The following is a 25,479-nucleotide window of genomic DNA, read 5'->3' as shown; positions in this document are numbered from 1 at the left end:
TGATAGGGTGTGAGTTTTTAGTGTGTAGAGACTTAAGTATAATTTTTATTTTTATGATAAGATAAAATATGCATACCTGAAGACAACATAAAAGTTATCTATATAAATGATTATGGTCTCTAGGTCACACTTAACATTCTATTCTTTTTCGATATCCTATCATTAGATAAAGTTTAGAGAGAAACTTAAAGCATTCTTTAGAATAACATGTTGATTTGGAAGACAAATTGCGCGACTCTAGAAAGCAATTAAGCATTGTGGATTTAGATACACTTCCGCATATTCTTTTATTCATTCTTGGTGATATAACATGAATGTTCCTGGAATTTTAGGTAATGGTTTTCACCAAAGGATTATTTTATAATAGATATTGTCCACTTTAGCACAAAAACAATTACAATTTTATTATTAACCTTCTTATTTAGGAGAACTAAAAGTTTATAAATTAGTCCAAATCCTCTCTTATTTATGATGTGAGATGTTTCAATCTCTCCTCTTCCTCCTACAACCTAGTGTCCGCGTGAAGGGTCAAATAATACAAAATGGTATAAAACTATAACTACAATAAATTCATTAATACATCGTTAGCGATTCATCAGATACGTCAATCATGATTAGAGATGGCCAACAAGTAGTGCCGCCCATCAAAGGAAGGCCAACGCTCGTTTGTGCTCATGCCATGCTGTGCTCATCACGTGCTTCATGTTGTGCTGTGTCATGCCTAACTTTTTTTTTCCGCATAGGCCCACCCGTGTTGTGCTGTGGGCCCTGCCTTAAAAAAAAACACAAGAAGTTTTTTTTTATTTAATTTTTTAAAGAGAGCATGTCAAGCTATTGGTGTTCTTTTTTCAAGCATTTATTCTTTTTTGGTGTCTATGTGTCTTTAGTCAAATTCAATAGAATTAAAAGTTCAAAACTCAAGTTCATATTTAATAATAATAAACTAATAATAGTAAGAGAATGTAATCTAACTACTAAGTTAGATCCTACATTATTGGAAATCTTTTATAATATTTAATAACAACAACAACAATAATAATTTTTTTTAAGGATTAACTTAATTGTTAACTTAGACTTACATAGATTCATAGATTATAGTCCATAATAACATTAATACATACATTTTACAAAATCATGATATTTATAACTTTATTTATTAAAATAATGACATCATCTGATCATTTAATAAATTATAAATATAAAACAATTAGAGTATTTTTTTAAACTAAGAATTAAATTGAATTTAAAAAACTTAAGCTAGTAAAATATATTAAAAGATTCAATTTTAAGTTATTTATAAAATCATAACTTAAGCATGCACGCGGATTGGGCGGCACATGGCACAACATAGGTATGGCACGACACAAGTGCGTTTTGGTAGGACACACAACACGGCACTGCATGCATGAGCATGTTTTGGTAGGGCACAAAGTATGGCACAACCTGCACATGTACCTATCAAAACATGCTTGTGTCGTACCATACCCATACTGTACCATCTCTAATCGTGATAGCCCACATTTTTAGTGAGAGAAGATTTAAACTAATTTATAAGTGTTGAGTTCTCCTAATTAACTAAGTAGATGCATTTAAGCAGGAAGCCCACTAATTAACTATGATGACCTGTGTACCTTGGCGAACAATTTACTCGGTTGTTTGTCCTAGAATATTACAAGTTGAAACCACTTGCTATACGATCCATTTTAAGGATTAGTTTGGAATAAAATTTTATTGGTGATATTAAAAGCACACCACCAAAGACTTTCAGTGTTAGAATAATTTGTTTCTGATAAAAATTCTGCTCTTGTTCTAGGAACCAATATATATGAGAATTAGAATAATAGCTTTCCGAATTCCAGTAAGAATATATATATATATCTGGATGCCAAAGATAGAAGTACTGAAGTGGCCAGGAGCCTTTCAATTCATGCAATGGTCATTATTTCACAATGATCAAATCAGGAGGCATATCAATTACAATGACAACACTAACGCGGCACTGATCCGAAAAGAAATTTACCAAGCATACAGTCACTTGAATCAAATTGTGTTTATTGAACTTTTTAGCAAAATTGTAATAAGAACTACTCTCTATAATTTTTTATTAACACATAATTGGTAAAAATGCAAGTCTTGTGGCAAAATAAAAGCTAAAGAATTTTAGTGCCATATATATTGAACCAAATAGCACCGTTGAATTTTATTTCAATTGGGTAGTGGATGTCTTGTAGCATCTTCCACTCACAAGTAGAACAAAAAAAAAGCAAACAATAGCAATTTTTATTCTTCCTCTTAATTTATTGCTAAAAACCTAACAGAGCATTAGATGAAAGCTTTTGCATTAAACAAATTGAGGAAAGCCATTCCCCTCCACAAGTTATATTAAGGACATAGACAGCACTTCTCCTGATACTTCAATTTTCTATTATTCTCTTTTTATCCATTTTTTATTATTTATACAGCTTGAAGGATGTTAAACAGTCCACACAACATAATTTATTAGTTGTTTAGAGAGTACTCTCCTTCTTGGGACCATTTCTTCAACTTAGGACTATCTTTGGAGGGCGAAAAATTATGGGAGATGGATTGCGCCTAGCGTTTGGAGTCATGGGTACTTCATGCTTCGTTTATTTTCAGCTTCCTTGCAATTTGTATGCTAAAAACTTTGCCTAACACATAAGACTTGCATGGTTTATCTTTGCAGGAAATGCAGCTTCTTTGTTACTTTATGCCACACCCATGTAACATCTAGACCCTAGATATAATTCCACTTGAGATTTTATAATTTAAAGCAACTGACTTGGAACATAATATCTTTCTGCATGTTGCCAGATTAACTTTTTCAAGGGTGATAAAGAAGAAAAGTACCGAGGGGTTTTCATGCTTTCCTTACATCATTGCACTGTTAAACTGTCTCCTCTATACTTGGTATGCACTGCCCGTTGTAAGCTACAGGTGGGAGAATTTCACTGTGGTTACTATCAACGGCCTAGGGATCTTTCTCGAGCTCTCCTTCATTCTCATATATTTTTTGTTTGCTTCAGCTAGAGATAAGGCAAGCCATTTTAAAGCTTTATTTGGCTTCTATACTTCATGCATAATCGTTGCCAAGCATTATGTGTGTGATTATTGTGCAATTTAGGTGCCAATTACGTGCTTGTTTTGTGCATTATCTGTGTGATAATTGTGCAGTTTAGGTGCCAATTACGTGCTAGTTTTGTGCATTATGTGTGTGATAATTGTGCAACTTAGGTGCCGATTACGAGCTAATTTTTTTAACTTGTTACTGTGCATTTATATTGATAGTTGACAAGGATGTTATGGATTATAAACATCATTACTCTGCAGATAAAAGTCGCTGCTATAGTCATACCTGTTATCCTATTGTTCTGCATCACTGCTCTTGTCTCTGCCTTTGTATTCCATGATCACCATCACCGCAAATTGTTTGTGGGGAGCATCGGATTGGGAGCCTCTATAACTATGTATAGTTCGCCACTGGTGGCTGTGGTGAGTAATCTTTTTCCATTATAATTCCATGATACCATTCCTCTATGCAACCTATACAGGATTACAGGCAAACTTGAAAAAGGTCAATTACTTGCAAGTCAAGTTACCATCTGGATTTTGCATATCCTCTTAACCTTTGGGTCTTTTAATGAATAGTCTGCTTATAATTGCAGAAACAAGTGATACGAACAAAGAGTGTGGAATTCATGCCGTTCCACTTATCTTTCTTCTCATTCCTAACTTCTGCAATATGGATGGTTTACGGATTACTGAGCCATGACCTCTTTATCGCGGTTTGCATATCCACTAAATTCTCCGTGTGTTATAAAAAAATGCAAAAGACAGCACACACATGATTAGACTCCTTAACTTGAACTTCTTGAATTTGCAGTCTCCTAGTTTTGTTGGTGGCCCCTTAGGCATCCTTCAACTTGTTCTCTACTGGAAGTACAGGAAAAGCGGAATTATTAAAGAACCAAACAAATGGGATTTAGAAAAGAATGGAGAGAATTCCAAAAAGCTGCAGCTCGCAATAAACAATGATATTAATGGCAAGAGTTGAAGGATTTGATTGAAAGGTTTGATTAGGTTCCTTCCGAATTTTAAGTTTCCTAATTATCTTGAGAAATAATCATTCGGCAGCAATTTTGCACACAAAACTGAATTCATTATTGCATCAACGTTTATGCATCGGCAGAGATGTAATATATTTGCTCTTTTGTGACAGGAGAAAACTTCATTTCTACGGAAAATAATTGCGGTAACACCTGTGAAGAGGGAAGAAGCAGCTAGAGTCGTCAAAATAGCTCTTTCACAGTAAAATATTTCCTGTAATATGTAAAAGCTGTTATTTAAGTGGATGTCTAAACATAATAAAAAAACTACTTTTAATAGCGATCCTGAATTTGCAAAAATAATTCATAAGAGAGTTAGCAACCAATTTTTCCATCTTCTCGAGGAACCAATTCCTATAAATGATTTCCAAAACTGAACAAAAAGAGAAGACTAATGCAGATATTCAGATACACTGAACAATCCTATATAACTGAAACAAATGGTCCACTATTAACCACTAGCCGCTACTTTTATGCAACAACCATACTAATGTCAACCAAATCACCAAAAGGAAAATGTCATTTTCTTCGAGCACGAGCCCAATAGCAAGCTATAAAGAGACAAGAATTAATTAGCTTTTGGACAAATTATGAGATTTTTTATAGCTTTTCCTAAAGCGACGGCTAATCTGCATCGTCGTCGTCATGATGGTTATGGAGCAATAAGAGACAAAATATAAATAAATAAAGAAATAGAGAACTCAACCAACTTTTATCATGCATAAACTGTAATTTTGAAAGCAATGTGCTTAGAACTATTGAATAGTTGACACTTGCAAATGAACTGTCGTAATCCAATATGCTTGATGAATCAGAACCACGTAATTCAAAGAAAAAAGTCATGCTCAATGTTAAATTTCTGGAAATATTGTGTTGTGATAGCAAAAAGTCTCTTAGCTTGATGAACCTGTGGGGTGATTATGCCCATTTACTAAAGAACGAGAGGAACCAGTCCGGGATGATACGTGGAAAAAGATAATGATATAATAATAACTTAAATTAAGCCTTAGGAAAACGCCTACCTGATGTAAAGGGCACCAGTGAGCTCAATGATACAGAAACCAATGTTGATGTTGAAGAACAAGTCAGACCATTATGAAAGGCGTCTTAAATTACGAATGAATCAAGATGTGACAACAAATGCTTCTGTTTGGGGGAGTAGAAAGAAAGTCACTTAAATCGAGGAGAAGGTTATTTGGTCACATGTGCAAACGCGACCAGCATTCTACGAGGAGACCAGAATCAGGTCGCATGGTTTTGGTCTGTAACTCGTGTTGTAGAACTTTACTTGAAAACTCATCCGTAACGTCTAGGCACGTTCTACTATAATGTTTAAAGCACGATCAGGCATTATAACGGCAGCTCAATAACTACGCAAACGGACACGTTAACTTTAGATTCAAGCGGCACATTCAATTCGATAACGGCCGCGCATTGAAGAACAAACGATATATGTGGTTGTCTATAAAAATCTAAGAAGATCATGAAAAAAGGGACTTTTGCCGACTAAGAAAAGAAATCAGAAAAAAAGATAAAAAAGAAATCACGAGTGTGTGAAATTATTGTTTTCTAAATACTCGCTGGGAAGAATCCGGCCCCCCCAGACAGTTTTCCATTGCTGCAGATTAAAGAAGGTATCGGTGCAATTCAAATTATGCTAGAGCGGCAAGTGACAGTTTCCCATCAAAATAAAATAAAGTGTTGGCGAAGCAACCTGGTCTTCATCATCAACTCGATCAGATTTCGGCATCAACAGCTACGATTAAACATAACATAGATGGATATTAGAGATGTGCTTTAGATTAAATAGGAACCAACATGTGATCTTTATGAAGGAGACTGCGATTTATAATTTGGGCGATACAGGTAAAACAAATTTGGTCAATGATGGTAGGTTGAATTAAGAAACCAGACTCTTCTATTCATGTAGATTCTTAATCAAATAGCACAACAGAATTTAGATTTGCAGTTAGATGTTCCAAAGTGGCATAAATCACATTACAATTTGGATTGTTCCTATCTTCTACAGAGAACGCATGAACTCTGCTGTTCAGCTCAATCCAACTGCAACCCGGATCTTTTTTCACTTCCAAGTGCGTCAATCTCTTCCTAATGTCCATTTTCTTCCCCCACTTCCCTAATACTGCATATATGTTCGACAGAATAACGTAAGCAGATATTGGCTTAGTATCCAAACCAAACATCTTCTGAGCCGCCCGCTCACCCACTTCCATGTTCATCCAGAACCAACAAGCACTGAGCAGAGCTCCCCAGACAACTGCATCCAATTCAATTGGCATATCTTTGATGAACTCTTCAGCTTCGTGCAGATGGCCTGACCGACCAAGAAGATCCACCACACAGGTATAGTGTTCTAAAGTTGGCACTACTCCATAACTTTTCATCGAGCGGAAAATTTTCATTCCTTCATTGACTAGACCAGCACGAACACAAGCAGACAGAACACCAACAAAAGTAGCAGCATTTGGAACTATGTCTTGTTCTAACATAATCTCAAAAAGTAAGACTGCCTCAGAACCAAGACCATGGTGTGAGTATCCATTCATAAGAGCCGTCCATGCTGCCACATTGGGTGAAGAGATACTACTAAATGATGCCTGAGCATCATTTATGCTCCCACACCTGGAGTACATATCAACGAGGGATGTTCCCACATAAACATTAGACTCAAATGGTGTTTTAACCAAATGAGCATGAAGTAATTGTCCCTGTTGAAGAGACCCAAGGCATGAGCATGCATGAAAGAGAACAGAGAACGTTGATCTAGTACGGTCTATTGCCAATTTGCGCATTGTCATATACAGTTGCAAAGCTTTTTCATGCAGATTGTTTTGAACATAACCCGATATCATTGAGTTCCAGGTCACCGGGTTTCTTTCCTCTTTAGTTTCTTCAAAAAGCTTCAAAGCTTTCTCAATTTCACCATTTCTGGAATACACGGATATCATAGTATTCAAAGAAATTATTGATCTGTGAGGCATTTTCTCAAAAAGTCTTTTTGAATCGTCAACTTGACCATAAACCGCATAACCTTTAATCATCGAATTATATGAAATTGAATTAGCTTCTGTCAGTCTATTAAAAATCAACTCTGCATCCTCAATCCTACCCATTGAGATTAGACCATTAATAAGCGAATTTGAAGCATTCAAACATGGATTTTCCAACCTATCATAAACTCTCATTGCACCATCAAAAGCTTCGCAACCACAATAGAATTCAATCAATGCACCTCCAATTGACTCATCAAATTCAAACCCACATTTTATCAAGAGCCCATGAACAACCTTCCCTTCACAAAAAGCCCCAAGTCTAGCACAAGCCCTTATAACAGAGTCAAAAGTATATTCATTAGGCATATTCTCACCACTCTCTCTCATCCACCGAAACAGCTTCAAAGCCTTCTCACAACCATCTACACTCTTAGCATACCCTGAGATCAACTTAGTCCAAACAACTACATCCTTTTTTGGCATCTTTATAAACACGTCAAATGCATCACTCATCAAGTTGCATTGCACATAACCAACGAGCATCAAACTCCACAACAACTCATTATCTTCATGCAACTCGTCAAAAACCCGCTTAGCTTCTTCAATCTCAAAGCAATTTGCATAAAAGAACAACAAACCGCTACCTACAAACTCAAAACATTCATACCCAGATTTCAAAACTAGACAATGGATCTGTTTTCCATCAATTAAAGAATTCAATTGAGCACATACGCTTAATATAGTAGAGAAAGTGGTCTCATTGAGCTTAACATTACTACGATGCATAGTTGAAACGAGACTAAGAGATTCATCAAATTTGGCCCATTTTGAGTAACCACAAAGCATGGTGTTCCACGAAACAACAGTTCTTATCGGCATTTGATCGAACAGGTTACGAGCGGTAACAAGCTGGCCATTTCTGCCGCACTCGGTAATGGCCTTGTTCGTAGAAACTATAAGGGTCTCTTGGGTCATTAGTGTTTGGGATTGGGTCGCGTAAAGTTTCATGTTCGTCCATCGTTTGTGTCTCCAATTTGACGGGAAACAAGATCTTAACGACATTTTGAAAAAAAAGAGGCAAATGAAACTGAAACGCATCGTTTTGTCGTGCAAAGCTACCACCAAACATTGACCTGTCTGGATGGGCTGGCTCATTAGCCCACTCTTCTGGGATAATTCGATGTCGTTTTGATACTTTAGAAACCTTTTTTCTTCCTAGAGCCCTTAGAAATAACCTTTTTCTGAAAAATAAAAATAAAAAAATTCAAAGTCACTAGCTAGGCATACACACACTAGAAGGTGAATTCCTCAAAATGCCTCACACTCATATATTACTAGGGGTGTTTGCGGATTGGACATTAATCCATATCCAATCCACAATTTTACGGATTATGAATTTTCAATCCAATCCAATCCACGGATTGATTAAACTCAATCCAAATCTAATCCATATGTTTGCGGATCGGATGAGGATTTGACTCAATCCATATCAAATCCATCATTTTACGGATTGATCTGCGGATTACAAATTTTTCATTCGGTCCAATCCACAAACTAATAAAATGAAAAAATAATATAAAAATAATTTTACCACCAATCAAATTTAAAATTAAATAAGATTTAAATTAATTAATTATTTAAATAAAACTAAAATAATGCATTAAAGTTTTAAAATACAACACACTGAAATTATTTGTTCAAATGAAGCTAAAATAATACATTTAAAGTTTCAAAATATAATACATTAAAATTAATTGTACAATTAAAGTTACAATAATACATTTAAAGTATCAAATTATGACACATCAAAAAGAAAAATGTTTGCTGCCAATTTATATTTCGTACTTTAACCTGATTGAAATAAATAACAAATAAAATAATTTTATTGAATAAAAAAATTAACAAATAAAATAATTTTGTTCAAATGACTGCTTGCACAGAGATCAAGAATTTGGAGAAGATGGCGGAAGGAGAAGTTTAAAGCTAGTAAGAATTGTTGGGTGCTGGTGGCTCTGTGCTTGTGACAGGAAAGGATAGGAAGTCAAGGGGTTTTTGTGTGCTTGTGACGAGAAAGTTTAAAGAAGTCAAGGTTTTTTGTTTTCTTGTGGCTGCTTCGGTGAAGTGGCATTTAGGATAAATGTTTTGTTTGGTTTATAATTTTTTATTTTGTTTAAGAATTTTTACAACTTATCTTTGTATATTTTAATTATTTAATTATTTATGTTATTTTTTAATAATGGATAAGGTATCTTATGGTATTAATATAAGTATGTAATTACATTTTACTTACTTATTTATTAGTAATGTCATATTTATAATTTTTTTAATTAAATAAATATTTTTTTGCAAATTGGCGGACTTTTACGGATTTACAAAAGTAAATTCATATCCAATCCACCGGTTGAAAATACGATCATCTTCTAAAATGGTGCTATAATTTAGTTGAAAATTCTTTCTGAGGGGTTTGAGTTGTATCATTCAATGATTCAATGGCTCAATGATAGCCATGAATATACAATTTCATATCTGTTTATTCCTTGATTGTAAATTTGCATTAACGTTCTTTTGTATTATTGTAAGAGTGCATTTGCTCAAGTTGAGTTATTATATTTTTATTTTGGTAACAATATATATCAATATCTGCTAATATTTACGATCATAAATACTCTTAACTCCTGCTTATGTTGTGGCATGTGTCTAGATTTAGAACGGTAAAAAAGGATCTGATCCTCTCCTTTGATTTTTAATGTGATGAAATGGCAAATCATGATGGGTTGTGTATGACACACAAGAGAAAGAAAATATTGGTTGGGGTGGGGTGGGGGGTTAGGAACCCTACAATCAATAATAACTTTCATTGGTTTTCCATTTTCATGATAAACAAACACGTGCATGTATCAATTAGGAGTAGCAATGTTCGAGCAAAGGCATTGACACTTCACACTTTGACAGCAACACGTGCTTATATATCCAGTACGTAGCCAAATGAAATATGCTAAAGAGATTGAGAAAACATTGATAAAACGAATTATAATAATGTGTGTCTAGTTAAATGTTCGTTTACTTCTTATATTTTAAGTTAATTATTTTTTAATTTGTATATTTAAAAAAATACTTGAAAATATCCCCGTCATTGAATATGTTAACTCCTATCCTTAATTTTTTTTTATAATAATACTTTTCCAACAATATTCTTAGCAAAATTAATAAAAAAAATGATAATTTATCAAATTAACCTTAAAAGTAACATTAGAATTTACACTTTATATTATTATATTACTTTTACAAATAATTTGATAAGTTAAATTTTTTTATAAAATAATTATTAGTAAAATTGTTGTAAGGATGTTAAATAATAAATATTGCTTTAATTTCGCTAATCTTAATTTATTTATAAATAATATTAGTAAGATTGTTGCACGTGTAAAAAAAATATAAATTTTTTCACATTGATATTTATTGGTTATTTACTAAAAGAGTCTCCTTTATCCAAATATCCATGTTCTAGCCAAACTGCACCAAGAAACATCATTTCTTTTATGAAAATTCATCTAAGATATGCAGAGAGAATCCAAAAATTATATAATCTGAATGTTAATTAGTAGCTAATTAATCACTCCTCAACTTTGGCCAACAGGATTACAGGATCATCTTTTGTATGCATGCCTTGGTGATGGGGCAGAAGCGGCCAATGACTTCTAATTGTTTCTTTTCTTCAACTACTTCTGCAGATTCTTTTCATCCGATTTCAAGAAAGAGAATACCAAGAACTAGAAGGGCCCCTAAAGTTTTTTTATTTACATTTTTAATAAGGGAAAAACATTATTGATAAGTTAAAGGGTGTACAATAGCGAGCAGCTCACGAGTTAAAAAATTTGAAAAGAAAAAATTTGTAAAACCCCAAGAATTGAGAAAATTATATATGTTGCTGGCTTAATGAATTGTGGTGGAGAATTCCACCAAGTAAATTGGGCTACCCAAATCATCATTTTGTTAAATAATCAACTATTTTATTACCTTTGCAAAATAAGAAGTGTGAAATATGAGTAGAAAAACGTGCTAATTGTAAATATTAGCATGAAAAACATGTTGTGCTTTTACGAAAAAGAATAATTATAAAGTAAAACAATTCCATCATTAATAGTTGGTACATTCTAGCTACATAGGTATTTTGGCTCCATATTGGGTGGCATTTTGTGTTCATGGATTATAGTGATTAACATCCAATGACAATGTGTGTCACCGAAATTCAGAAACGACAATTTAATATGATGAAATGGCAAATCATGATGGGTATTATTGTTGTACCACACAAGAGAAAAAAGCAAAATCTCACAGTATAATCAATGACCTTGATCAGTTTTCCATTTTCATGACAAAGAAACAAGTGCATTAATCGATCAGCAGTAGCAATGTTCAAGCAAAATGCATCAAAGGCATTGACAACACCATGTGCATAGCCACTCACTTGCATCCAGTACATAGCCAAGATTCCAATTAGAAACATCCCTTCTTTTTAAAAACTTTCGGACCACTAAGTTCTGTTGTTTGCTGATGGGTTGGTGTAGTTCGAGTCCTCATACAAGATATAATGAAAATTCTCCCCCCACAAGTGTAGATGCATAGAGTAATTAATATATCTAATTGTCTCATTCTCGCCTCTAATTGGGCATAGATTTTTGAATCATACTAATAAACCTCATATGTAATATAACTATAAAAGACAATAAAAGTTTCTTTTTCTTCAACCCACTATTAAAAAAAAAGTTATGAAAAGTAAAATGCACGATACCTTTTTTTCTTTTTCCCTTTAATTTACTGAGAGTCTAATTAAAGTCATATAATTATAAGATATATGATATATCTAATTTGAGGTCTGCCAAGCATATCTACAAAATTTACATATCTAATAAAGACTCGATATGTCATATAACCAACACCAGTAAATATTTATAAATGTGGAATTAGTGTCGGTAGTGACTCAAACTCGTCCTCTCTAAGCTCGTAGTGCTATCCAAACAACACCTAATGTGGAAGTCACTATTCTAAATTCGTGCTATATATATGAGTTAAACTTTGAGCTGTAACTACACACATCTACAAATCACAAGTATTTCTTCTCTCTCTTTCTTTCTTTCAATATGAAGGGCGATTAAATGGGAGATAGATAGTTCTGGGGAGTTGCACCCGGAGTAATTTCTTCAGCTTCTTTTTAGCGTTTTATATTTACCCCGGGTCACAGCTCCCTGGACCGATCTATCTCACATGCATATACTTTAAAGCTTCCTAGTTAGTTAAAAATTAAACAGAGAATCCAAGCAGCAAGCTGCAGGCTGCTGCTAGAGAAATGATTGCATCTCCTTGAATTGGTCAGATCCATCCATTTCTGATTTCTGCACGTTAATTTTTATTTATTTATTTATTTTTGTAATTATGTTCGGAGGTTCGCTTTTAATACTTACAACTGTGGATAAAATCCTTTTCATATTGATATATTTTTATGTATTCTCTTGCTTGCTGTATATGATCGATGTGTATATGGTTAGGTTAATTAACCTTTTACAGCCATGGTCAGTATGTATATGCAAAACAAATTATACCACAAGCAAATCCATAATTTTTTTTTCTTTCTTTACATTGCATTATGCCTTCAAATCTGCGGAGCATCAGCCTAGCAATTCTTGCTTGATATTTTGCAGTTTATGCTGAAATGAGGAAAGACGGGATCATCACAGGAGATCGAAGAAGAGAAAGAGGATTTGATGTTTTGTGGCTCTTTTTAGGATGAAATCAAGGTTGTTTGTAAACTGAGAGGGAGTCCATCAAGAATAGTACTATGGGTTTAATTAATTTAAGGACTTGTATGTAGAATATTTCCTATCATGCATGTTATTGCAAAGCAATTGTAAATTTGTATGGTCCGGATTTATTTACACGTTTGTTATATTAAAGAGTTCTAGAATGCCTAATAGTGGGCTGGTGTTGAAATTATCAGTTCAATCCTACGTGAAGGCTCTTTCCCCCTTCCTGAAAAATGTGGAATTTGCTCACATATTGGAGTAGATTTTGGAGCTCGGCGAACTTCAAAATATCAAGTCAAGGAAATTGGTATAGGAACAATAGTCTCCATGAACTTCCGAGATTTTGAAATCACCAAGATTTCATAATCTTGGTGATTTCATAATATAGAGCATGACAGTAAATATTAAGAGAAGGTTTTGTCTTTCTTTTTTTCCCCAATGCTTAAATTTACTGATGAATTTATTTAATATAGATTATATTTTATATTTTTAGATACTTTGATTTAATTTAGTTTATATTTTATATTATTTTATTTAGTTTATACTTATTATTACTTCATAGATTTTTTTTTAATTTTTGGCTATATTCAACTTCTGATACAAAATTTCAAAGCTTCAACTCTAAAATATAGAGTTTTTGGGGAAGCAAATTTACTTTCTAGATTGTGATGTAATAATTAATTTAAGATAATTTTAACTAAATTAATAAATAAAAAATATTAATGGCTATCCAATTGCATATCAAACACAATACATAATTATTTATAAGCCAATCCTATATACACTACACCGAGTCACCGACCATAACATAATATTATATCTAACCTAATCTTATATCATCTTATCATATCCTATCATGCATACCAATATCTTCTTTTATATAATTTGATACCACTCTTTGAGTAAAAACTCCATCTAATCTAATATGTAATTTATTGTAGATTGTAGTAATGTAGAATAAAATTAGGGCAATGATATTTCTCCCCATGGTTTTGTGTAAACACGTACAACGGCCACTTTATAAAGATAATTATAGAAAATCCACGTACTTTTTTTTTAAAATTCAAATAAAGCATAAGTTTTGACAACTAGTGTCTAAATTATTCTTAATTTCTTACTTTGATAGCCCTTAATTTTGAAGGTTCCACACCTAGTGATGATTTTTTTTATAAAAAAAAATCGATAATTAACTTCTATAGCATATCACTCTTAGATTGCCCAATTAAGCCTTCATCTCTATCTTAACACTTAAGACACGTGAAATGAAAAAAAATTAAAATTCCTTTGAGTAGCATGTCAATCATATATTAATTAAAAAATAATAAAATATGTGTATATTTATTTTAAAAAATCAATATATAAATAATAGTTGTATAAAATTTAATTACAAATATTGTAAATGTATTAATTAATTGTATAACCGGGGATGGATTCTAAAATTCTTTCACGAGATGATATCACACGTGTTCTCTCATTCAACGTTCAAACTCAATTTCTCAATTTGATCACCATGCAAGAAGACACGTACCCTCCCTCCAACAACTTCTCTCTCTTCCACTTCGCGATTCACATCATACCACCTCTTCACTTGAACAAGATCAAAGAACTCTAGCACGACCACTTCAAAAGCACACATATTTGATCTTAATTTGTGACCTTTGTTTTTACAATAAAATCTGTTAATTAATTTGCAATAATAATGGTGAAGCTAGCGTCGGCAAGAGAGACCAGAATGTACGGCCCACGATTGACTAGAAACCGAGCCGAGTACATGAATGCAGGGCTCTATGTGTTTGCAACAATCGTGCTTCTCGGTGGATTTGCTGCCGAATTTTCAAGAGAACCCAAATCGGGTCTTGTGCTTTTGCTTATAGCTTTGGCATTGATAATGGTTATTAATGTTCATGATCTTCTGGCTCATCTTGCTGGGATCAATTATTGGTTTCCTTTATTAGGGTTTGATATTCAGCTTGCCCTTGTCGAGTTTGCGGTTCCTGTTGTTCAGACTCTCGGGTCTCTTCTTTTTTTCTTGGCCATCCTCTTTCTCTTTATTCAGGTTTGTTTTCATTGTTGATATTATATATCAATCCACATAAATAAACCTGACAGAAATAAGGTACACTCGATCTGTGTAGATTTGTCTTTGCTCTATCAGTTATATATATTGCAATGAAATGACTTCAAATTTGGACTTGTGCTCTGGGCTTTGTTTAAAACTTTTGGGCACAATTTGTTCGGCCAACAATCAACTTGGTTGGCCATGTTATGAAAATGGAATCACCCCAACTGACAATTGGGTTCATGCCCATTCTGCATTAATAGATTTGTGGTTTTGAATTGTCGTCTTGTGGTTTCTGATTGTTTTATATCAATCAAGCTATACAGAGTTATGACTATTATAGGTTCATTTATGCAATGAAATAAAATTTTTGTGGCTTTTTACAAATTTTGTAGGAAGAGAAAAATTATGGTCTCTTTAAATTGGAAAAGCATGCTCTGAACATGCTTATTGCTGGCCCTGTTTTATGGTTGCTTGGATCAATTCACAACTCGTGTCAAATCTATGAGAGAGCTGATGGTCATGTTCAAATCTTGCAACAAAGTGTCCACATTCCGTTCTTGATGGGGAGTTTGTTGTTAATGGTAGGTGCGATCCTCAACAGCCGCGAACAAGCTGGATGGATGCACCATGGGACAGAGCTTCTTGTAAGTTTCCATCATACCATATTTATGTTCATTCCTTAATCAAGAACGAGGGGAAAAAAAAACTTGTGACGGGGTTGCTTGTGCCGCCGTGAGAAGGCTTCTCTCTGATGATATGTAAAAATACCTTTTAAGTTGTTTCTCTTGGGTTATGACAAATGTGTTGTAAGTTTTTTATATGTGATCGACCAAAGATCTTACTGAGCCTCTTGACTCAGCATGAAACTGTTTGTATAAGACTTGACCAAAAGGCTATGCTATAAGGCAAATACCTTATATTAGTATTTCAGTGCTTGATTTAAGTGTTTGCAAATTTGAAGGAAGCATTTGATATATTTTCTAGAGGAACTCTTGTAAGGGAAAAAAGCACTCCCAATTGTGCAATTGTAGTTGAGTTTAGTACTAAGTATGCAAGTAATGCAATTATGAGAAGCACTTAGTTAATTTGTCTTGTAATTATGCAGAGCACGGATTGGGCATGGCTTGGAATTATCGGAAGCCTATTGCTATTCATTGGAGGATTAACTAATGTGGTTAAGGTATTCAAGATGCAGCAAATGGATGGACTGCGGCTTGAGAAACTGCGAGGAGGAGCACATGAAAGGCTGATGCAAGAAAGGGAAGGCCAAGTCCCGCTCATTATAGAAGAGCAGAGGAGAAGAAAAAGGCCAGCAGCTGAAGAAGAAGCAATAGCAGTGGCTGCTGGCATTGCCACTGCTTCTAGTACTCCTGTTCCTGCTCCTGCCTCAACACCTTACAAGGATGTGCTCGTTGGCCAACCTTGAAGTATACTTGATTTGTTACTATATATTCGAACGATCACATTATAATTCTTGGACTATATATCTTCTTGTAAAAGTGATTTGGATTTTTTTCTTGAAATCTTGATTTGTATTCTTTTCCTTTTGTGTTCGTTTAGTAGCACTTAACTTTCGATGTCATATAAGTAATCTTAATACTTATTTAAGATTCTTAATTAAGAAAATTAATTCCTTTTAAATTGTTTTGATATAGAGATTAATATTGTCATTGCCTAGTAAATAAAAATAAAATTAGGATTGAAGAGGAAAATATTTTACAAATGGTGAAGTGAAATTATTATAGCAGACTTAAGAAGTGAAGTGATGATATTCTTACCATTCTATTGACGTGTTCGTTGATTTGCATTAAGTTGGAAGAGATAACAAATCACTGACCTTTTGATATATGATATGACTCATCAAAACAGGGGTAAAAATTTATTTAATTCCTATATTTAGTGTTTGCTGGACCCTATCTTTATAAATATTTATTTTAAAATATTTCTGGTATTAGACTATTGATAGTTGTATTATTATTATTTTTTTATTTTGATTGCGTTTATAATATTTCATTTCTGCAACAATGTTTCTTCTTTTTTTGACATTAATAAAAAAAATTAAATTATCAATTTAATCACATAAATTAAATAAAAATAAAAGAATATATATTAATTTTGTAAAAGTTCATTTATGTCTAAAAATATTAATATTATTAAAAAATTAAATTACCAATTTTTTTTAACATTAATAGTAACTCTAGAGTTTTCCACAAAAATGTTGTTTTTATTTTATTTTTTGGGAATAAATTTACAATTTAATTTTTTATCAATGTCCAAAAAAAAAATTATTGTAAGAGAGTAATATTGTAAAAGCAAGCTAAAAGTAATGGAAATGATGTCAATAATTTAATAGTTCAGATGTCTTGATATATTTTTAAAAATATAGGAATTAAATGGGTACTAACCTCAAAATATATGGATTAAATGAGATTTTACCCTCAAATATTTTATAACATATATCATTTATGTATTAATAACGTCAATAACATAGATGACATATCTTAAAATTTTAACTCCAACATAATATTGTATGGCAAGAAGACTATAGTGGATTAAGAAGTGTTTTTTTTATGAGTATTTTTAGAAGTTAAAAAAAAAATTAACATTGTGTTTACCGATTGGCAATCAAAATGGATTGGTATCAAAATAGATTAGAATTAGAACGAGTTAGAATTAAAATGGAAAATTAAATCAAAATACATTTTTTACTTGAGGTATAAAGATTTTTTTACTTAAGATATATGGATCGAAATAAGTTATGTTGTTATTGATGTCTTTAATTTATCTTGACATATAAAAATTACCTTAGTTATTGTGGTTATTTATTATAATAATTGTAAGTATAAATATCAATTTCATCCTCATTCTTATTTACTCATTTTCATTTTCACCTTCCTATAATTTTTAAATTTATGAAATCCACCCTAATTTTATTCCCATTTTTTTTTATAGTTTTAACAAATTAACACAGTAATAATTCCTTGCTGCCACTCCCCAATTCCACCTATAAATACATAAGGGAAATTATTAATCGCATACCCTTAATTTATTATGTTATCAAATTTACTACAACACTTTTAGGGTATATAAATCGTCTACCATAAGTTAACAAAATATATTTGTCGTCTATCAAACTGTTAGTTGCCGTTTAGATATGATGACTAGGGGTGGGCATGGGTTGGGTTTTAAGTCAACCCAAACCAAACCATAAAAATTTAGATCCAACGTAAACCAACCAAAATATTTTTAACCCAACCCAAACCAAACCAAATATTTGGGTTTGGTTTGGGTTTGATTTGAATTTTATTATCAAAATAATTTTTATTTTAATAAAATTTAATTATATCAAAATTATAATAATTATTAATTGTTATTAATTATTAAATTGATATTAAAATATAAAAAACATAGTGGATAACAATTATAAATTTTACAATAACTTAATCCTTAAATTAAAAAATACTAGAAAGTCAAAATAAAGTTAAATAAAAAAAATTATTATTTCTCAATAAATAAGAACATACACTTTAATAATAAACTTTCACAAATATGATATTAACAATCTAATAATAAACTTTGCCACTTGTTATTTATTTAATTATGCAATATTTATTTTTATTTATCGTTTTGGTAGTTTTGCGTTATGTTGTCTACTTATATGATTAATTTTATTTACATTCTGATATTATATAGTGTGTATGCTTTATGTTCTAATTTCATTATATAGTAAGCAAAGTTTTGTACATGGTCTAATATAGGCATTACATTCAATTATTGACAAAAAACATAGCCCCCATCTAGCATATTGGACCAAGTCCAAGCCGAGTTATTATTGATCACTAGTAGAGTCTTCTGTTCTTTCTATGATGATCCTTCCATGTGGGAGGAATTATTTTTGTAAATAAGAAAAAAATTTATGTTATTTACAACAATATTTATTTAATTTAAATTTATTTTTACATGTTATTTTCATTTTCTAACTGTTGACAATTGATCACGTCGTAAAAAATTTAATGGTGGCCTTTTACTTATTTGTGTTCATTTATTTTGTTTTCATTTATTTCATTTGAAAAATTTGAGTGTTGGGGTTTTGTCCATGACCCATGGGTAAACCATATCCAACCCATAATGAAATTACTTTCTATATAAAACTCACATCTAACCCATTTTCATGATTTACCCAACTCAAACTATTTAATTTGGTTTGGGTTTGGGTAAACCCATCGGTTGTGGGTTTATGTCCACCCCTAATAATGACGTTAGATGGGTAATATCATTTTTTCATATGATATAAGTGATAATTTTAGGGTAAAAAAATTATAATAAGAGATTTTAAAGATATATAAGTGATAATTTTTAAGGATAAAATCATTAATTTATTATAATTCTGTTAACTTTTAAACAAAAATTAATAATTTAATGATTGATAAATAATTTTTATCAATTAAAAATAAATAATTAATACATTCTTAAAATATTATAATATTTTTTATAAAAATATAAATTTAAAGTATACAAATGATAATTTACCAATACATAACGAAAGCAGGCCTCACCTCTACCCGGTGCACCTTACGCTAGCCCGGCGCCAACAAAAATAGAAAAACTAACACACTGATAAAAAATAGAAAAATCCTCCAATCGGCTCTTTTGTATTTTGCTCCTCCGAAACCCTAACTTCGAAATTATCACAAAATCAAGGCTTCGCTCTCTACTTCTTGTAGGTATTGATTTCTTATCTCTCTCTATTTGCCCTATTCAACAAAATCGATCTTTTTTTTCTTCTTTTTTTTTTCAGTTACTCCTCAATTTACGTGTGTCGAGATTAACGACACGATGATTACATTTTTTTTCTTTTTTTTTGGTTTTCCTGAAAAAAAAGGCACTGAAAATATAAGAAAATGTGTTTTAATAGGTCAGTTCCAGAAGCTATAATACAATTGATAAGTTGTCTTGTTAAGCTTCAAAATATGTTGTATCTTATTGAAACTATTAAAAGTGAATGGAACAGACTTTTTTTTAAAAATAATTTTTGTCTATTATTCTCTTTTTCAATTGTTCTGGTGATTGTATTGGCTGGTTGTTGTAATTGTTAGAAGCTTGTTTGAAATTTCTGCACAAAATTTATTTTAGCATATTCTAAAGAAGTTGCAAATGCGGAAATTATTAGTTTGAGTGCTCTTTTTTGAAATTGTTTTGAATCAATGTGGTCCCAAAGTGAATATGACAAAGAAAGTCGCCCATCTAGATTCTAGACAAGAAAGTTCTCATATATTTCATTTGGTGCATTGATGTAATGGAGATGAAATGTAGAGTTTAGGATTACCTTCTGAGATATTTATGTTTGGTTTGTTATGGTGTGGAATCTCATATTTATCTGGGTTGTATTGTAGCAGTTGAAGGGAGAAGCTGTTATTTGTTTTGTCCTTTACTGGGTTGGGTTGGTTTTAAAGGATGGCATCTGTGTCTAGTCAACCGCAGTTCCGGTACACTCAACCCCCATCTAAGGTGCTCCATTTGAGAAACTTACCATGGGAATGCACAGAGGAGGAGTTAATTGAACTTGGTAAGCCCTTTGGTAAGGTTGTGAACACTAAGTGCAATGTTGGAGCCAATCGGAATCAGGCTTTTATAGAATTTGTAAGTGGATGTGGGATCGTTCTGTATTGTTTCACCAACTTCAACCATAATGTTATTAACTTTTTGTCTTTCATACTCCTTAATTTTCTTCAGGCCGATTTGAATCAAGCTATTGCAATGATATCATATTATGCCTCATCTTCTGAGCCTGCCCAAGTGCGGGGGAAGACTGTCTACCTGCAGTATTCTAATAGGCAGGAAATTGTGAATAACAAAACAACAGCAGATGTTGCTGGAAATGTACTATTGGTAACTATTGAGGGTACGGACGCACGGCTTGTGAGCATTGATGTTCTACATCTGGTAAGTGCACTTTATGCCTTCCATTTATGTTTAGACAAGGTAACATATTACTCAAGGGTGTTATCAATGAGCTTCTGTAAGTAGGTTGTAGTTTGTCATGTTTTGGAAAGCTTTTGTTTGACATGAATGTAAATGGACAGCAGGCCCTTGTCAAGGAAATATCTCCAATGGCAGCTTAGTGCATCAGGAGAAAGAGCACATGTGTGTTTGTCTCCTTTCTCCTTTTCCTTAACACTGTCTCTTTCTTCCCTACACTTCCTCCTTACCTTCCTATTCGTATCATTCTAATAGTTTAGGGTGATTTCATTTCTTTTCTCTTGTGCATCCCTCTGTCTTTTCACTTCTGCGTGCTCTATGCTATGTTTTGGTTGTTGTGTAGTTAATGATGGTGTACGTTTTATCCAGTATGATCATTTTCAGGCTTTTGTGATAAATACTTTTACTTAATCAATTGGATTTTGGTTATAGTTTCTTTTTTTTAGTGTAAATAAGATTTGTCTGTCTACCATATGCAAAGTTTATACGTATAGAATTTGACTCCCCCCCCTCCCCCGGGGGGTTGGTTTCAGTGGTGTTGAATGGGGGTAGAAACATATTCTCACTCCCTTGTTCAAAGTCCTGAGTTTATAGAGCAGTCAGTGATCCTACTAGGTTTTAAGAATATGATGTTACTTTTAGCTTGAAAGAATGAATCTAATTAGTTGTTTTTTTGTAATAATACTATGCAGTCAACTGCCGCATAACATATTGAAAAATTGCCTTTTCTTAGTTAGTTTTTTGAAAGATAGATGCTTATCTTTTTATCCATTATTACCTTTTCAACTTTCTTGTATGTCTTGGTTCTTGTACAAGTGTTGATGCAAGCTTAAGTCTCCCAGGAGTAGTAGAGTTCTCTAGAACTCCTTATTTCCTTGCTTCAATGCAGTTTTCTATTTATCTTGGAGAAAAAAATGCCACTATCTGTTTGTTTAAAACCTCAAAATTTGTGTATCAACATTTATGACAATTCTTAGATGATACAGCGCAGGATATTTTCTTTGAAACTTTTAGAATATGTGTCTCACACTATCTCTTCTAAAAGTCATTTTCATATTGCAGGTCTTTTCAGCATTTGGTTTTGTGCATAAGATAACTACCTTCGAGAAGACAGCTGGTTTTCAGGTATATGCACTTAATAGCTGTTACTAAAATTTAGTCCTTGTTTCTTGCATTCTCTGAACATGAACTCATTTAATGCATTATCTTTTCAGGCATTGGTGCAATTTTCTGATACAGAAACTGCCTCTTCTGCAAAAAATGCCCTGGATGGAAGAAGCATCCCTAGGTGACGATTGTATTAATTTTTTGACACGGTATTTAGTCTAACTGCTGTGGAATGTGTATACCTCTAGATGGTGCAAACATGATAGGAAATAATAACATGTCTAGCCACTGAAGAGCTTTTTGCATAAACTGAAGAGCTTTTTGCATAAGTGTTCTATTAAGTTTCAGATGGAGAATTAAACTCCTCATGCTTTACTTTTCTTTAATTTACAAGGTCTTATAGTTTCAGCAAGAATTGGCACACTGTTCACTAGATTGTTCTGTTTTCTAGTGAATTTGCTAGTTGGTTCGTTAGATGCAGATTCCTTGAATATTCACGTTTCCTATACATGAAGCTATGTGCTTTGCCAGTTGTATCAGAATTTCATTGCTGTCCATGCAGCACGACGATGATCTATTGACTTTATTATCCTTGGTATCAGGTATCTTCTTCCAGAAAATATGGGGCCGTGTACCCTAAGGATTACATATTCTGCTCACACAGACTTGAGTGTGAAATTTCAGAGCCACCGTAGCAGGTAATCTTGTTAATTAATTTTGTCTCACTGATTATTTAATTTCATGTTTTGTTTGTGTGTCCTCTCCTGTAGAAGACTTGTATTTGCTTGTCTTTTCGTTTCTCTAGTGGTTCCATCATGATGGGCATTTTTATTATTTACCAGGCTTCCCCTTATCTGTTGCATGCTTATTATTCTGTAGCTCATTTATGTTATTTGAAATTTTCAGGGACTACACTAATCCTTACCTTCCTGTTGCTCCATCGGCCATAGATGCTAGCGGCCAGGTAGCTGGAATCACAAGTTTGCTATTATATGCATTGGCAGCTAGAAATTGTAATCAAATTGTTTCTGTACTACATGTGGCTCATGTGAAGCAAGTAGACCATGGTTTTAGCCTAAGCTATGTATTCTGTAAAGTTTTCATAGTATTTTTATCCTGTGTATTGTAAGTTATTATATGCATTGGTAGCTGGAAACTGCAATGAAATTGTTCTTGAACTACATGCGGCTCATGTGAGGCAATTAGACCATGGTTCTAGCCTAGGCTATGTATTCTGTAAAGTTTTCATAGTATTTTTAATTCTGTGTATTGTTTTCATCCATGCATAGAAGAATCATAGAGTGGCTGCTTTTAGACCTTTGTATATTTTTCATACATGCCAAAATGCTGTTTGTTTGCAAACAGCTTACATTTTACATGATGCATCTTATGGGTGCAGTTTTACTTGCCATGAATTTTTTACTTTATTTTCTCCACATTCACATTTTAATATGCTTGTTTGCTGATTAATTAAGTATTCATGGCATCATTGCAGTTGAGCGTTGGTCTTGATGGAAAGAAACTAGAACCTGAGAGCAATGTACTTCTTGCATCTATTGAGAACATGCAGTATGCTGTCACCTTGGATGTTTTACACATGGTATTTCCTTCCACCATAAAATTAGTATTGAAGTTGTTATTGAAGCATGCTTTTCTTAGTACTGATTGTTTTGCCCCCTTTATAACCCATGGCTAGGTCTTTTCTGCTTTTGGTCCTGTCCAAAAGATTGCGATGTTTGATAAGAATGGTGGACTTCAGGCTTTGATTCAATACCCTGGTAAGTTTCTGAATCTGCCAAGTCTCTTCTTAATAATTTGCCTCATAATAAACTCCATATTGCTTAGGCATACAACTCTAAGTCGTCATTTAAGGTGCTTAATTGATGTTGCAATGGTGCCACTGGTTGCAGATGTTCAGACAGCTGTTGTTGCGAAGGAAGCTTTGGAAGGACACTGTATCTATGATGGGGGGTTTTGCAAGCTTCACATATCATACTCTCGCCATACTGATCTTAGTATTAAGGTTGATTAATTTTTACAGTTGTTCAGTCCTTTCCTGTTTCCAGAAAATTCTTTGAGACGTGTTATTCAGTGCTTGATATGCTGATTTCAGGTCAATAATGATAGGAGCAGAGATTATACGCTCCCTAGCACTCCCATGGTGAACTCGCAACCTTCAATTCTTGGACAACAGCCGGTTCCAATGGTTGGTGCCACTGCTAATCAATACAATGGGGCGCAGTTTGCTCCTCCGCCTCCGGAGCAGCCTATGATGCATCAGCCTACTGCAGCCGGATGGGGAGCTGTTCCACCAGCTTCACAATCCATGCCCATGATGGGCAATCATCCCTACATGCCTCCAGGTTCTATGCCTATGGGCCCCGGAATGATGCAGATGCACATGCCAGGCCAGAGTGGCATGCAGCATCATCACGGGGCAATGCCCCCACCGAGACCTGATCACATGCAATAGCATATCTTCAGAAATGGTTCTGCTAGTTTTGTTTAATGGTGGGAAGTGAAGCATATTCAAAAGTGGATTTCCATTGGGATGAAGCGACCATTGATCAAGCAAAGGCAACTTGTGAAGACCTCACAATTCTGAAGCGTTTCTGTTGGGATGAAATTGTCACATCTTTTTCCTTTTTTCTTTTTTGTTTGGGGTTTTTAATTTTCACCCTGCAATGCAATTCTGAAGGTGAAGTTTATGTAAGCGGTGGGCTTGAATACCTGTTGGCGGCTGCCCCAACACCGTTATGAACTGCGGATTCTTCTTAATGTTAATGTGAAATACTTTTGAGAAAGAGCTCTTACGTTCCTTTTTTCATTTTTTTCAACTTTGCTTGAAGTTGTTAGTTGTTGCTCTTGCAAGCGAAACCCTTTTTGAAAAAAAACAAAAACTTTGCTTTTGCCATATGAAAGGTGCATTCTGTGCTTTACTTGCACCCTTAACTCGTGAAATGCTTAGCTCATGATTCATGACTGTCGCAATATCCGAATTTATGGTATAGAAAATTATACAATAGTAGTGCTTAAGCCGTTGATTACTAAAAACATAATGCAAGTAATGCTATGTTTGATTTAGCACTTTCAACGGGTGAAATTTTTTCTTTTTTTTATATACTACAGTAAGAGCTCAATTCATATTGATATTTATAATTAGAAATTACTCGAGACTTTTCTGAATAATCATATTATAGTGCGGATTGAATATCAATCCTCATTATAAATTAGAGGGAGATCAATTTTATCCCGATAAGAGGAGTCAACTAAACCCATTATGCGGGGGAGTCAAGTCCCCATTATACAAGCATTTTTTTTCGTATATTTGTGGACTTTCAATAGTACCTGTACCGTTTATCCTGTTACTTGGGTCTGCATTCCTGAAACGT

At 33.3% G+C, this 25,479-nt stretch overlaps 4 protein-coding genes, 1 long non-coding RNA gene and 1 other non-coding gene across 11 annotated transcripts; 5 read left to right on the top strand and 1 right to left on the bottom strand.

The window, feature by feature from the left end:
• Positions 1 to 2,486: 2,486 nt before the first annotated feature.
• LOC102609256 (bidirectional sugar transporter SWEET3) lies at positions 2,487 to 4,399 on the top strand. The gene is made up of 7 exons (XM_006490501.4): positions 2,487 to 2,611; positions 2,705 to 2,741; positions 2,833 to 3,055; positions 3,349 to 3,510; positions 3,684 to 3,803; positions 3,902 to 4,088; positions 4,238 to 4,399. The coding sequence occupies exons 1-6, from the start codon at positions 2,575 to 2,577 to the stop codon at positions 4,070 to 4,072; spliced, it is 750 nt and encodes a 249-aa protein (XP_006490564.1). The 5' UTR covers positions 2,487 to 2,574; the 3' UTR covers positions 4,073 to 4,088; positions 4,238 to 4,399.
• A 1,551-nt stretch (positions 4,400 to 5,950) lies between these two features.
• Positions 5,951 to 8,386, bottom strand: LOC102608970 (pentatricopeptide repeat-containing protein At2g13600-like). Its single transcript, XM_006490500.3, has one exon. It carries the CDS (start codon positions 8,291 to 8,293, stop codon positions 6,059 to 6,061), a length of 2,235 nt encoding a protein of 744 aa, XP_006490563.3. The 5' UTR covers positions 8,294 to 8,386; the 3' UTR covers positions 5,951 to 6,058.
• Positions 8,387 to 12,054: 3,668 nt separating this feature from the next.
• LOC112495599 (uncharacterized) lies at positions 12,055 to 13,154 on the top strand. The gene is made up of 2 exons (XR_003061943.2): positions 12,055 to 12,507; positions 12,838 to 13,154. It is a non-coding gene; the product is annotated as an uncharacterized LOC112495599 (long non-coding RNA).
• MIR12110 (microRNA MIR12110) lies at positions 12,299 to 12,402 on the top strand. The gene is given in 1 exon segment (NR_161561.1): positions 12,299 to 12,402. It is a non-coding gene; the product is annotated as a microRNA MIR12110 (primary transcript).
• A 1,338-nt stretch (positions 13,155 to 14,492) lies between the features above and the next one.
• On the top strand, positions 14,493 to 16,627 carry LOC107178638 (uncharacterized). The gene is made up of 3 exons (XM_015534051.3): positions 14,493 to 14,995; positions 15,394 to 15,645; positions 16,107 to 16,627. The coding sequence occupies exons 1-3, from the start codon at positions 14,639 to 14,641 to the stop codon at positions 16,425 to 16,427; spliced, it is 930 nt and encodes a 309-aa protein (XP_015389537.1). The 5' UTR covers positions 14,493 to 14,638; the 3' UTR covers positions 16,428 to 16,627.
• A 2,930-nt stretch (positions 16,628 to 19,557) lies between these two features.
• On the top strand, positions 19,558 to 24,891 carry LOC102607906 (polypyrimidine tract-binding protein homolog 2). Of its 6 annotated transcripts, none has more exons than XM_006490496.4 (11): positions 19,558 to 19,725; positions 20,398 to 20,641; positions 20,735 to 20,944; positions 22,043 to 22,105; positions 22,195 to 22,268; positions 22,690 to 22,785; positions 22,994 to 23,051; positions 23,583 to 23,687; positions 23,784 to 23,865; positions 23,998 to 24,110; positions 24,201 to 24,891. In XM_006490496.4, exons 2-11 carry the CDS (start codon positions 20,456 to 20,458, stop codon positions 24,558 to 24,560), a joined length of 1,347 nt encoding a protein of 448 aa, XP_006490559.1. In that variant the 5' UTR covers positions 19,558 to 19,725; positions 20,398 to 20,455; the 3' UTR covers positions 24,561 to 24,891. The 6 variants fall into 6 exon arrangements, with proteins under 6 accessions (XP_006490559.1, XP_006490558.1, XP_006490560.1 ...); XM_006490495.4 differs by having other exon boundaries at positions 20,395 to 20,641; XM_006490497.4 differs by having other exon boundaries at positions 19,564 to 19,721; positions 20,395 to 20,641.
• Positions 24,892 to 25,479: the final 588 nt, after the last annotated feature.

The sequence above is a fragment of the Citrus sinensis genome, chromosome 9 (genome assembly GCF_022201045.2).
Source record: "Citrus sinensis cultivar Valencia sweet orange chromosome 9, DVS_A1.0, whole genome shotgun sequence".
Taxonomy (NCBI): domain Eukaryota; kingdom Viridiplantae; phylum Streptophyta; class Magnoliopsida; order Sapindales; family Rutaceae; genus Citrus; species Citrus sinensis.
This window is presented reverse-complemented; position numbering and strand designations above follow the sequence as displayed.

Coding starts and splice junctions, on each gene's coding strand:
- LOC102608970 (XM_006490500.3), bottom strand. CDS start 8,293: ATGAGCCAGCCCATCCAGACAGGTCAATGTTTGGTGGTAGCTTTGCAC.
- LOC107178638 (XM_015534051.3), top strand. CDS start 14,639: ATGGTGAAGCTAGCGTCGGCAAGAGAGACCAGAATGTACGGCCCACGA. Junction 14,996..15,393: donor TCCTCTTTCTCTTTATTCAG/GTTTGTTTTCAT, acceptor CAAATTTTGTAG/GAAGAGAAAAATTATGGTCT. Junction 15,646..16,106: donor ACCATGGGACAGAGCTTCTT/GTAAGTTTCCAT, acceptor GTAATTATGCAG/AGCACGGATTGGGCATGGCT.
- LOC102607906 (XM_006490496.4), top strand. CDS start 20,456: ATGGCATCTGTGTCTAGTCAACCGCAGTTCCGGTACACTCAACCCCCA. Junction 22,786..22,993: donor TTTCAGAGCCACCGTAGCAG/GTAATCTTGTTA, acceptor TGAAATTTTCAG/GGACTACACTAATCCTTACC. Junction 23,688..23,783: donor CCTTGGATGTTTTACACATG/GTATTTCCTTCC, acceptor ACCCATGGCTAG/GTCTTTTCTGCTTTTGGTCC.
- LOC102609256 (XM_006490501.4), top strand. CDS start 2,575: ATGGGAGATGGATTGCGCCTAGCGTTTGGAGTCATGG. Junction 3,056..3,348: donor TTGCTTCAGCTAGAGATAAG/GCAAGCCATTTT, acceptor ATTACTCTGCAG/ATAAAAGTCGCTGCTATAGT. Junction 3,511..3,683: donor GTTCGCCACTGGTGGCTGTG/GTGAGTAATCTT, acceptor TTATAATTGCAG/AAACAAGTGATACGAACAAA.